The sequence below is a fragment of the Carcharhinus amblyrhynchos genome, chromosome 1 (genome assembly GCF_965287045.1).
Source record: "Carcharhinus amblyrhynchos chromosome 1, sCarAmb.v2.hapA, whole genome shotgun sequence".
NCBI classification, from domain to species: domain Eukaryota; kingdom Metazoa; phylum Chordata; class Chondrichthyes; order Carcharhiniformes; family Carcharhinidae; genus Carcharhinus; species Carcharhinus amblyrhynchos.
The window spans coordinates 60,820,929-60,835,181 of NC_137324.1; the positions used below are offsets into that span (position 1 = coordinate 60,820,929).

The 14,253-nt window shown below is 41.6% G+C and overlaps 1 protein-coding gene across 1 annotated transcript in view; it reads left to right on the forward strand.

Moving 5' to 3' along the window:
* Positions 1-14,253, forward strand: part of itga1 (integrin, alpha 1) — a 181,416-nt gene that overhangs the window by 55,135 nt on the left and 112,028 nt on the right. The window contains exon 6 of the mRNA XM_080185552.1: positions 6,791-6,918. Within this exon, the coding sequence (XP_080041678.1) occupies positions 6,791-6,918 (128 nt within the window). The remainder of the gene's footprint in view (positions 1-6,790; positions 6,919-14,253) is intronic.

Sequence of the window (14,253 nt, forward strand, 5' to 3'; positions counted from 1 at the left end):
ACTGGAGCACCCAATGGAAACCCACACAGACACAGGGAGAATGTGCAAACTCCATGTAGACAGTGACCCAAGCCGGGAATCAAACCCAAGTCCCTGGTGCTGTGAGGCAGCAGTGCTAACCACTGTGCCATCTAGCTATTTCATTTTGAGGGAAATATCCTCAGTGTTTACATCTTTTATATGAATTAACTCCCAAATGAAGCAGTTGCATTTGAAGGTTTGGTGCAGCTGATGGATTGGTACATTAAACAGCATCAGATTTCCCAAAGGGTTTTGCATGAAGCATTATTTTCAGCAACTTTTCCCCACAATTTTCTTCCCCTTTAGAGCTATGCTGATTCATGCTAGTTTATCCATGCCAGCTTGCTGTTCTCTCCCTGTTCCTCATCCAAATGGCAATGAGCTAGGAATGAGAGTGAATTTCATCTTGATATTCTCCCATAAGATGCAGGATTGTAGCCAAGCCAATTTCTATTAACACTGAATTTGTATTTGCATATTTTTCAGCAGAGGCCAGTAGTGGAAATGTGCTTTGTTTCCCTCTGCCTAGCACAAAATGATTTACATCAATTCTAGTGTGTTGCCAGCACTTTGCCAGGTTGCGATAACTTAATTATTTCATTCAACACACACTGGGGCTTAGATTTCCGCTCCCACTTTGGGAACGCAGAGTTGGGACATTTCCTGGCTCGACAAACTAGGAAGTGCCCAGAACTGATGAATGATTGTTTTGTTTTTGGCAGGGGTTGGGGTGGGGGCAGAGATTGGGTTGGGGGAGAGATGGTATTCTTCAGGAGTCAAACTTGCCAACCCCAGAATGAGTGATGAGGCTGTCTTCTGTGGAGACAGACTGGGCAGAAGGCCAGGTATATTCCGGTACTGTGTTCAAGATTTATATTTTAAAAACCAAGAACAGCCCTCAAGCCCTCATCCCTGAAACGCTTCCCAAGCTATCTTCTGTCCTCTACCCACCCCATAACCTCTCATACATTACATGTCAAACAATGCTTCTCCTTGCAACCCCTCATGGATATTTTTGCCCTTATGCCAATTTAGTGCCAATTCATGCCAACACATGATCACCTCACCCATTATCCCCATTATCCTTTATCCTTGCACCTACCATGCCAAACCATCCAGTATCCACCATGGTCAGACCACAGAACCATGCTGAGATTAAGTAAAATTATGTTTTAAGTATCTATTGTGGGCTTTATTTATTTTTTAAATCACTCTTATAACATTCATTAAATTTACATTCATTTGACTGCATCCTTTTAAAAACAAATATTTCATTCAATTGTTTAATCTCTTATAAAACCATATATTGAAATTCATAGCCACACATTAAAGAGCTAATGATCACTTGGAGCTGTCAATAAAACTGTGAAATGGAAGGCACTCTTCTTGAGGAGAATTAGGGATGGGCAATATACTGTGGTCTAACCAGCAATACACCGCACCCCATGAAAAAATAAATTAAAAAAACAAATGGATGATCGCCAAGATGAGACAATACCACAACAAGAACAAGTGGGGCTAAGTTTCTCCACTGGCTTTGGGATCCTAATGCTGGGACCATTTTTTTGGGACCTGTCTGCACTGGTACCCAGATTCTACCTGCCTACCTGACCTTCTTGGAGGTGGACAATTAGCAGGGCCCCTCCAGGAGCTTCATCCAATTAGAAAGAGCGAGCAGTTTTCATAGCCAGGAATGTTAATCAGATCACCTTAGGGAAAGTTCAGTCTCCAATTGCACTGAGACAAGGTGGACACTGCCAATTCTAAAAGGGAATAATGAGGTTGCCTCAAAATGGAGAGTCCCTCTGAAGACTTGTAATTTTTTTTCCCAGTTAAGTATAGCCAAATTATGTAGAGATGATCGTTCCATCAGTTGGCTTGTGATGTACAGCCTGTTTCTCTTGTGGCTCCAGGAGAGGGAATTTAAAGAAGGCTCCACTGGCCTCCCAGCCTACCACCAGGAAGCTGCCTCCAGTCAAAGACTTGTCTTTGGCTTCAGCTTGGGGCCTGAGGCTCATTAGAAATGTTGCAGATATGAGGAAAAAAATGCTCAGTTGGATTAATGTTAAGACCAATTGATGTCACACCACTTAGAACATAGAACATAGAACATTACAGCGCAGAACAGGCCCTTCGGCCCACAATGTTGCGCCGACCAGTTAAAAAACAATGAGCCACTAACCTAAACCAATCCCTTTTCGTCCATAAACCTATCCACGGATCTCTTAAACGCCCCCAAACTAGGCGCATTTACAACTGCAGCAGGCAGGGCATTCCAATCCCTCACCACCCAGCTGGTAAGTCTTGTCCCCTAGATACCACCTCCAAAAAAACCTCACAAAGGTGACAACACTCCAGACAACCAGCAACCTGTGTTCCAGTGTAAAATTTAAAATCGCTGGCTCGCTCACCTCCGAACCAATCACCCTCTTCATAGCAAAATTAAACCCCATGCCTAGATTAACATTCTGCACAGCTTGTGTTGAACTAATAAAGAATGTGTAGCTGTATTTTGGATGTAAACAGAGTGTGGTCTGGTTTGAACACAAGCCTATTTAGTGCTACTGCGCTCAGTGTCACAAACTGAAAGAAGATTCACAACCACAGTATGTCTCTGATGATTTAGAGAGAAACAATCTGGATCGTTTTGAATTCTGTTAAGCCAGGGAGCAAGAGATCGGTAGTTGTTGCATCGTACTGAGCCAGACACAATATTTCCTTCTTCCTTGAGAGAAAATGTTGCACACTTCTCCATTCGGTTCAGTTCATGAACTGAGAGTGAACTTCCGAATTCAACATGTGATTTGCCAACATTGTCATTGCTGCCAAATGGTGGCTGAGCAAGGCCTTTGACATCACACAAGATCTCTTACAATATTTGTATTTCATGACTTTATTTGGAAAGATTTTCATTAACATGTTTATAATATTGCTACAGAAAGTGACCGGAGACATTCGTGTTCCCTAGAAGTCCCTGAATTTTCAATACCTCTTTGGTATCTAAACTTAAATGCTTGAGCATAAACAGTTGTCAGCATTGCCTTGTATTGCAGTTCAAATGCAACCAAAAATGTTGTCCTAAGTAGCGCTATATTTATAAATTGTACAAAGACTTCTTCATGTGATCATTTCATCTCCATTAATGTTGAATTATAATTTGCTGAACCTTTTGTTTTTTCTTTTATCTTAATGCCTATTTTATAATTTAAATATTGTTTCAATATTGAACATAAGAACATAAGAAATAGGAGCAGGAGTAGGCCATCTAGCCCTTCGAGCCTGCCCCGCCATTCAATAAGATCATGGCTGATCTGTCGTGGCTCAGTTCCACATTCCCGCCCTCTCCCCATAACCCTTAATCCCCTCGCTAATCAAAAACCCATCAACCCGCGTCTTAAAAATATTTAGCGAGGTAGCCTCCACCACTTCAACGGGCAGAGAATTCCAGAGATTCACCACCCTTTGAGTGAAGAAGTTCCTCCTCAACTCCGTTCTAAACCGTCCCCCCTTTTATCTTGAGGCTGTGCCCCCTAGTCCTACTATCCTTTCTGAGCGGGAAGAGTCTCTCCACCTCTATCCTATCCATCCCATTCATCATCTTATACGTCTCAATGAGATCTCCCCTCATTCTTCTAAACTCTAACGAGTACAAGCCTAGTTTATTCAGCCTCTCCTCATAGCTCAACCCCCTCAACTCCGGTATCAGCCTAGTAAACCTCCTCTGCACTCCCTCCATTGAAAAGAGAGACGTAGCTATCACGTATACTGACTGACATTATTCCTATAGGAGAGCTTTACATGTGGAAGATACAAAAAGCACCTCAGGAATAGTTGAAAATCCAGAGGGAAAAGGGAGGGAGGCATTTAAGACACTCATCATCATGAGATAAAAAGCTATTGGCAAAACTATTTGGGCTACAAGCTGACAAGTCCCCTGAACCAGAAGACTTGCATCCTAGGGTCTTAAAAGAAATAACAGCAGACGTAGTGGATGTATTTGTTATAATCATCTGGAACTGTCCCAGTAGAGTGGAAAGTCATGAATGTAGCATCACTTATTTAAGAAATGAGCAAGGCAAGAAGCAGGAAACAACAGAACAGTTATCCTAACATATCTGGTAGGAAAAATGCTTGAATCCATTATTAAGGAGGTAATGGCAGAACATTCAGAAAATCATAATATAATCAGACAAAGTCAACAAATAGGTTTTCTAAAAAGTTTATTAGAGTTTTTTTGAGGATGTAACAACTAGAATGAATAATGGGTAATTGATAGATATAGGGTGGAATTCTCCCAAAAAAATTCTAAGTGAGGCATTCATGTAAAAACTGGGGAAAATCCTGCTGGATTTTCAAAATGAATTTCCCACACTTTGTGCATCACAGACGGCCCTAGCTTGAATCAGTGTGTCAGACCTATTCCCCCTGGAGAGGCTGGCAGCATAGTACTGAGAGGGCCACTGCGCATGCACCAATCTATCAGCACTGAGAGCAGTGCACATGCAGTAGCCCTGCACAGCCAGCCACCCGATTGCTGGCCAGCCCTGCAATGCCACATCACTGCACCACCAATCCTTCTATGGCCCGATTGCTGGCCTCCTGGATGTCCCAGGGCCAGACTCGACCCCCCCCCACCCCCTCCAAGCCCACCTCAATTTCCCTCCAACCCCCCCACACCATCAGTCCTGACCCCAGCATTCTGCCCCCGCACCCCCCCACACCCCCTGTAAACCATTTCTGCCTCCCTACCCCGATGCCCAGCCCCAATTACTAGTCTCATTCCTTCTGTCACTGATCCAAAGTGCAGAGTGGAAGCGGGACTCCCCACCTCCAGCGATCTCCTCCCCAGAGCCCCTGCTCCCCATTAGGCGCTGCCCCATTAGGCCCTGCTCCCTTGGCTGTATCCAACGCATGGTGGGCAGTTCCACGTTGCTCTTTGGGCAGTGCTGCGGACACCCCCTTCACCCCTGAATTCTGGGGAGCCTCCATGGCCCCTTCACTCCAGCAGGATCGGGCTGCCAGCTCCCTACTAGTGGGGAGCTATTGTAAACCCCACTGGAATGAAACACCCCTGGCAGTGGGGGAGAAGCTAGCAGGCCAGGAGACTTCAGCAAATGCAAATTTCATTGAAATCAGTATCTGCATAATTTATGCAGTTCCATGCTGATTTCTGGCATGGAGCTGATGGCGTCAGAAATCTGGCGGACGGAGACTTGCAGAGGCCATGGTGTCCAGTGGGAGGCCTAAACGGCCTAAGCTGCTAAACAGCCTCCTCTTGACAATTGCCCCCATAATGTATTTAGATTGTTGTAATCGTCTGGAACTGTCCCAGTAGAGTGGCATTTTGACAAGGCGTCACATCAAAGGTTACTACCCAAGTATGGCTCATGGTGCTAGCGGTAACTTATCAGTCTGGATGATTTTGGTTAGTTTAAAAGTTTATAAGTTTACTTATTAGTGGCACGAGTAGGCTTACATTAACACTGAAATGAAATCATTGTGAATATCTCCCAGTCACCACACTCCAGCACCTGTTCAGGTACACTGAGGGAGAATTTAGCATGGCCAACGTGCCTAACCAGCACATCTTTTGGACTGTAGGAGGAAACTGGAGCACGTGAAGGAAACTCACGCAGTCATGGGGAGAACGTGCAGACTATTTCTTCCTTGATGATAGTTTCAAGCAATTTCCCAACTACAGAAGTTAAGCTAACTGGCCTATAGTTACTTGCCTTTTATTTACCTCCTTTTTTAAACAATGGTATCACATTTGCTGTTTTCCAATCTGCTGGAACTGCCCCAGAGTCCAGTGAATTTTGGTAAATTGCCACTAGTGCATTCGCTATTTCTCTTGCCATCTCTTTTAGTACCCTGAGATGCATTCAATCAGGGTCAAGAGATTTATTTACCTTTAGCCCCATTACCTTGCCCAACACTATCTCTTTCGTGCTACTGATAGTTTCTAGGTCCTCACCTGCCATAGGTTAAGCAAGTGGGCAAATATTTGGCAGTTGGAGCATAAAGGGGAAAATTTGAGGTTGTCCACTTTGACGGGAACAATAGAAAAGCAGAATATTAAATTGAGACACTGCAGAAATCCATGTACTGAAGAATCTGAATATTTTGGCACATGAATACAAAAAGCTAACTTGATGATACATTAAGACAACGTGGTTGACTCTCTGCTGCCCTCTGAAATGGCCTAGCAAGTCATTCAGTTCAAGGATGACTAGGGATGCCCAATAAATGCTGGCCAACCAGCAACACCCCATGCCCCATGAATGAATCAAAAAACAAATGCAATGTTGGCTTTTTTGTAAGGGGAATGGATGTATAAAAATAAGAAAGTTCTGCATGACCTCAGCGAGATTGACATGTAATACTGTGTGGAATTCCGGTCTCTCTACCTAAGAGGGGATGTAATTGTGTTGGAAACATTTGAGAGAAGGTTCACAAGGTGATCCCTGGAATGAAGGTGCTGTCTTATAAGGAAAGGTTGGGTAAGTTGGGACTTCTATTCATTCGGGTTTGAAAGAATGAGAGATGATCTTGTTGAAACGTAGGATGAAGAGACACCCCTCTGGGAGTAGAGGCTTGTAAAGCTAGGCTGCATCTATATTTATGATCATTTTAGTTCTCATTCTTTCTCCATATTGAAGTTGTGCTTGTAATTGCTAAACTGCCTGCATTTTGATATTGTACGGTTGTTCTTAAAATATTGTTATATGTTTTTTTCTATTTTAAAAACATTGCATCCTGTAAATTGCAGCTTGCAAGTCACGTCTTGATATTGTGATCGTACTTGATGGTTCCAACAGCATTTACCCTTGGAGCAGTGTTAATAATTTCCTTATAAAACTACTGGAAAAAATTGAAATTGGACCTCAGCAAACTCAGGTCAGACAAAGACTTGCTATAGTTATATGTTTTCATTATCTATTTACCTGAATGTTTTGAAAGATAATTTACACAAAAACCTAAAGGATTTATTCACTGAAACAAGAAAACCGATTGAGAGTACTGGGGTGGCTTCTGAATGAATGCTCTTGAGGGCTGCACCCCAGAGGAAAGTTTGTGCATGTATGTGTATTCACACTGAGATTTTATTTCCCACCTTCTGTAATATGGGGCATCACTGCATCATGTACAGTTGCCACTTGTTTGTGTACCAAATGATAAACAAACAGTGAAACCACGATTTAACAGTTGATACGGGAAACATGGCACATTATAACTTACAAAGCTAATTGTCACTTTTCATGACCTCATGACATGCCAAACAGCGGTGAAGCAGTTTTTTTCAAGATCAGTCCCTGTTCTAATGCTGGAGGGGCAGCAGCTCATTTTCACATAGGAAGCTCCTTCAGACAGAAATTAGACTATGATCTAATGATGTTTGCTGAGGGATAAGTATTAGCCAGGATATCAGAGAAATCTCACCTGGAACAGATATTTTACATCCACTTGAAAGGGCAGATGGGCTATCGATTTAATGTCTCAGCTGACTGATGGGGCCTCTGACAGTTCAGCACCCACCCAGTGTTGTTTGGGAGTATTTGCTTGAATGATGTGCTCAAATCCCTGGTGCGCAACTCGAACCCGCAATCCTCTTCATCACAGGTGCCACTAAACCATGGTTGACACACAAGTTATGAATTCCACTGGTAACACATTGAAGTATGATAACTCATCCTTTGCTGAAACTGATATCAGACGCTACTAGCCGTAGCTACTTACGCCCATCGTAGAATCATAGAACTGCTATAGTACAGAAAGAGGCTATTCAGCCCATCAGTCTGCACTGACCACAATCCCACCCAGACCCTATTCCCACAACCCTGCACATTAACCCCATCAATCCCCTGACATTAGGGTTGATTTAGCATGGCTAATACACCTAACCCACACACTTTTGGATTATGTGAAGAAACCAGAGCACCCAGAGGAAACACATGCAGACATGGGGAGAAAGTACAAATTCCACACAGACAGTGACAGAAAGCGGAATTGAACCTGGGCCCCTGACACTGTGAGGTAGCAGTGCTAACTGCTGTACCACCATGCCACCCGGAGTTCTTGGCCAATTGATAATTCCTCAAGCAAATTTACATAAGGCAAATTCACAATCATAAATATCATTCAAGATTTGGCATTATGGAACAATCAGTAACCCTAACCGATTTGTTCTTTCCCTTTGATGCCCCACCCCTAGACAATTATTGCAATCTATGCTTAGAGGTTATATGTTACCAACATGCTACCAACAACAAAAGAAAATGAATGAAGAGGGAACTGCCAAGTTATAAGTACTCACAGCTGCCTGCTGTCTGGCTTGAAATTTCCTAAAACACTTTACTGTTTATGCAATATATAACATAGCCAGGCTTGAATAGAAGACTTTGCTAAGTATGTTGCAGCACACGTCAATTAAACAGTACTTGCTTCTCATAATAAGAAAGTACTCATTTTCTTCAGCATACCCAAATCAGCAGCTGGAGCTGTGATTTATATTTAATTCCATGCTGTGCGTTCTGTGTTCTCCATATTGGTGGTGGATCACATTCTCACAATTCCCTGTTATTCCATAAAAAGGAAGAGTTTTGATGAAGTCATTTGAATTGATTTTCTTGCTACACGCTATAGAAAAAAACTAGATAGCCTGGAACTACAGAACTCCAATGTCAAATATATACAACAACAGCACTTACAAAATGAATAGAAAAAAGCAGTATGTGTGATAGGATAATGGAATAATTGTTCCTTTGAAGAAAATAGTCAAATTTTGCAAATTATTTCAAGCTCTTTTTTTTTAACATTTTGCAGCCACATTCTTTTAATTTAGTATCATTAACTTTCATGTTTTCAGCTAGAGTTTTTGGTCGACTGATGATCCATTAAGTAAATTTGCGTAAGACAAAGTTACAATCATAGATATGATCCAAGATTTGGCATTATGAAACAATCTTCCACGGACAGACAAAACAGCATTCTTCTCGTCCGAGTCAGACCCCACACAGTCTTTTGCAGGAGAAATAAGGTGGCTGTAATCCTCCAAGACTGTGTTTGCTGTAATTAAGAAGCGAATTAAACACAGCCTGTAATCCTTTCCTGGTCTAAAAACTTTACTGTTTGAAAGTCAGTTGAGGCAGGTCAGACTTGCAACTGAGGAAAAATTATTAGCTGCTACAGATAGCAGTTTGTGATCTAAAGAGTGCCAAGTATGCAACTGCTTTTTATAACTGGGATTGATTTTATCACTCAAATGCTGTTTGACCTGCCACTGAGTCAGAAGCAGCCTGCCTTTAATCTCCTATTTTTTCTTCCATTCCCTTCACTTTTGCTATAAGAAAACCACAACCAGCCTTCAGGCAAGCAGCCAGGTGAAAATAAAACTGTGTTTCCATGTCCAGCTAACTGCTGCCTGTACTTTTTTATAAATTATATTTTGTGCCATAGCTATATGTCCCAGTGACATTTGTTGGATGCTTTTATTCATTATTTTGGGGTCTGTCTGAAGCTGCCTTTACGTTTTATATGTCACTGGGTCAAAATCCTGCAACCTGTTCCTACCAGCATAGTAGGTGTAGCTACATCACACACAAACATCCAAAAAAGGATCAGAAGTCAGCCATTTGGCCTATCAAGCCTGCTCTGCCATTCAGTAAGATCATAGCTGATCTTCTGGGCTGAGTTCCACATTCCCATCCACTTCCAACAATCCCTAATTCCCTTGCCTGATAAGAATCTAAAAATATTCAGTGATCTCACTTCCACTGCCTTCTGACGCAGAGTTCCAAAGTTGCTCTACCCACTGAAAGAAGAAAATTCTGCTCATCTGTCCTGTAAGGGTGACTCCTAAACTAAAACCGTGCGCCCTGGGATTCTTCCACAAGTAGAAATATCCTTTTCAATGCCCACCTTGTCAAAACCATTCAGGATCTTGTATACTTAGTCAAGTCACCCTTCACTTTTCTAAATTCCAGTGGAAACAATCCCAGTCTTTCCAACCTATCCTCATAAGACAACCTACTCATTCCAGGTGTCAATCTAGTAAAACGCCTCTGAACTGCCTCCTACGCATTCACATCCTTCCTTAAATAAGGAGATCAAAATTGCACACAGTGTGGGCAATTCTCCCATCACCTCAGACTTTTTAGGGTTAAATTCCATCTGCCGCTTATCTTCATTTGGTCATCCTATCTATAGCCTCTTGTAGCCCAGGATGATAAGCTTTACTGTTAACCACTGCATTTGATAAAGACTGTTGTGGTAAAATACTAAAACTACTCAAGTCCGTAAGTTGTCATCACAGATACTTTATTCACAAACATGCTTGGTGGACACACTCTGGTTTTGCAGGGTGTGAGATTAATATCTTTTGGTTATCACCCTTTCACTATAAAATCCTAATAAGCAGCATTGTATTGGCTGCCGCTGTAATTTAACTAACTGGAAGCTGAAATCTGCTTCTTATCACACTTTTGCTTCCCCATCCTGTGATATCATTAAGTTTGTGATTGTTACTTTCCCACAAGAAAGTGAAAGAGCTTTAATAATTTATTTTAAAGCTGTTAATGCTCATAACTACGTTTGTCTATTTTAAAGCTATCGGTAGTTAATTTTGAATTATTTCAGTTACTCCATTTAATGAAAGAAATATATACTTCTACTTTCTCGATAAAATTTGAAGGCGGCGTTTTGCGGCCTCCCTTGGCCCAAAACAGGAAAATCCTGTCCAAGATCAATGGACTTTCCCATTGTCCGCCCCTCGCCCTCTCTGATTCCAGTGGCAGGCGAGGTAGTAGAATTCCAATGTAAATCTTCCAGTTTGACAGCTTCCACTGGTATTCTTAACAGTGCATGTACTGTTATCTGGTACTACTCTTTAACATACTTAACTGAATCATATCTCATGAGTCTCAGTGTAAAACATTGAATTCTAGGTGGCATTTTTGCAATTTCCTTTAGATTAAGAAGAGTAACAAAAGGTTTGTGGTTGATTTATATTTCAAACTTTAATCCCATGGCATATTCGGAGATCTTCTCACAATCCTTATGGCTGATAATGCTTCCTTCTCAATGTTGCATACCTCTTCTCTGTGGCCATGAGAGATCCTCAGGCATAATCCAGACAAATGTGAGGTAATGCATTTTGGAAGGTCTAAAACAGATGGGAAATATGTAGTAAATGGCAGAACCCCCATGAGTATTGATAGGCAGAGGGATCTGGATATACAGGTACACAGATCACTGAAAGTGGCAGCTCAGGTGGAGAACGTAGTCAAGAAGGCATACGGCATGCTTGCCTTCATTGGTCAGGGCATTGAATTTAAAAACTGGCCAATCATGTTGCAGCTTTTTAGAACCTTATTTAGGCAGCACTTGGAATTTAGTGTTCAATTCTGGTCGCCATACTACTAGAAAGATGTGGAGACTTTGGAGAGGGTACAGAAAAGATTTACCAAGATGTTGCCTGGTATGGAGGGCATTAGCTAAGCGGAGAGGTTGGAGAAATTTGGTTTGTCCTCACTGGAACGACAGAGGTTGAGGGGTGAGCTGATAGAAATCTACAAGATTATGAGGGGCATGGACAGAGTGGGTAATCAGAAGCTTTTTCCCAGGGTGGAAGAGTCAATTACTAGGGGGTACAGGTTTAACGTGCGAGGGATAAGGTTTAAAGGAGATGCACAAGGCAAATTTTTTACCCAGAGTTGTGGGTGGCTGGAGGAAGTTGTGGAAACAGATACTATAGTGAGTTTTAAGGGGCATCTGGATAAATACATGAATAGGATGGAAACAGAGGGATATGGTCCCCAGGAGGGTAGTGGTAGAAGTTCAGTCAGGCAGTATGGTTAGTGCAGGCTTGGATGGCCAAAGGACCTGTCCCTATGCTATCATTTTCTTTGTTCTTTGTTCTTCATGTGATAAAATTCGTTAACATATTCAAAGGCAGCTGCCAAAATTATTAGTATCTAATTTTGTGAAGAGGGTGCTTTTTTTTTCAAATTTGGTGAGACTTTCACCTGCTGATGGCATCAGGTGAATCTCACAATCAACTGATTTGTTTTATCCAGTCTCATAAACCTCGCTGATGTTATCTGCCAGACTGTCCCAATTTGGAAACACCAGTTCACTGGTGCTGTATAGTTTTGTCCAGAGGAATGTTGTAAGGAGCCACATGCAAACCCCAGTGAGAACAGTAACCAGCCTAATTGTGTTATAACACTTACTAAGGTCTATTTATTACAATAAAATAAGTGACACATTAACATGGACAGGACTATAATGATCTAAAATAGTCATGTACGACAAATTGCTAAACACATCCACACAGGTTAAGTAGAAATTAACTTTTTTATTTCAAAGTATATTAATAAAATCTGAACTCTTTCAGGACTTCCCTCTTCTAAACAAATTCCAATTCAATAGAATAAGTAAAGGCCAGCTTATAGTTACCACAATGTATTTGATTGAGTAGTTATTCTGGGGAACATCTCTTCTTTGTTCAGTGAAGCTATGGATTTTAATTGACTCCACAAAGGTTTTCTGTTCTCTTGCTTCGGTATGCAAGCTAGAACTGTCTAATAGGCTGCTAGATGGGATCTGATCCATGCTTCCACAAAAAGGTTGCCAACTATATCATTGTTTCCCTTTGAAGATTCTCTCTGTATATTTAGGAACATAGGAACATAAGAATTAGGAGCAGAAGTAGGCAAGTTCAGCCATTCGAGCCTGTTCCGCCATTCAATCAAATCATAGCTGATCTCTCCCTGGTCTCAAATCCATCTCCCCACTTGTTCCCCATATTCCCTCTTTCCCTTTTTTATTAGAAGTATTTCTACCTCTCTCTTGAAACCATTCAATGATTCAGATTTCACCGCACTATCCTGCAGCGAGTTCCACAAATTCATCAACCTCTGCAAGAAGTAGTTCCTCTCATCTCATCTTCTTTGAGATTGCACCATAAGAGGAAACATTTGGCCTATATTTACTTTATCAATCCCTTTTAAAATTTTATATACCTCAATCAGATCCCCTCCAATCCTTCTAAACTCCAGCATGTACAAGCCCAAAATGTTTAATTTCTCCTCATACATCACCCTTTTATCCCTGGAATCAATCTGGTGAAGCTCCTCTGAACTGTCACCACATCCTTCCTCAAAAAAGGGGACCAAAACTGGACCCCATACTCCAGATGTGGTCTCACCAACACCCTATACAATCGCAACAACACTTCTGTACTTTTATATTCCAGTCCTTTTGCCATAAATGTCAACATCCCATTTGCCTTTTTTATTACATACTGCACCTACATACTGACATTTGGTTGTCTGCCCCCTCAGCTTCTGTTCTAACAGATTAACATATGTGTGTTTCCTGGATCATGCAATCCTCAAGTGAAAGTATTTGCTGTTAGCAAGATGATGTATTTCTTTTGGTTTGTCTGTAACTGCTAATCTCATTATTGGGATCCGCATCCTGTGAAACACCTTTTGAAATGTTGGCTTGGAATCTGCTGATACGTTCACGACACCAGTGACACCCACATCCCACAGAGAAAGGTAAAATAATATTCCATTTTCCATTTCAGTCGGTCTCACTTCATGAAAGTAGCCTGGTGTGCCACTTGCTGATCCTTTATAGGATCAGTGCCTGTACAAGTACTTTGCCACAGTGCCAGGGCTGAGCCTGGCAACTGATGAAAGAAATATACATTTTTTTCCCGGCGCATTTTTTTAAAAAAATCATCCTTATGAAGTGCAGATTGCTGGCAAAACTAGCATTTATCAACCTCTCCCTGCTTTCCCTGAGAAGGTATATAGCTTAGTGGTCTGCCAGGCCACTTCAGAATCAACCATATTCATATGGGGCTGCAGGAGTCTTGTACAGGACCAACCAGAATATTAGGTATCCTTGAAAGAAGATTTGTACAACTTTTTTTTTTAAAGCTTCATTGCCATGGCCATATTCATTGCCATAAATTATAGGGGCAATCTAACCTGGTGGGATCTGTCAGGATTATTTGCCCAACCTCTGGATTACTAACCGAGTAACCTAAAAGAAACACTAGGAACAATGTAAAATTACCATTACGCCCACCACTTACGGAGAGGACATATCAACATATTTGCCCTGAGTTATAGATACCAGGAAAATTCATGGTTTCATCCAATTTGTTACTGAATTGTCTGATTTCAGGCAGGGTGACATTACACCTTCAGTCCACTGGCT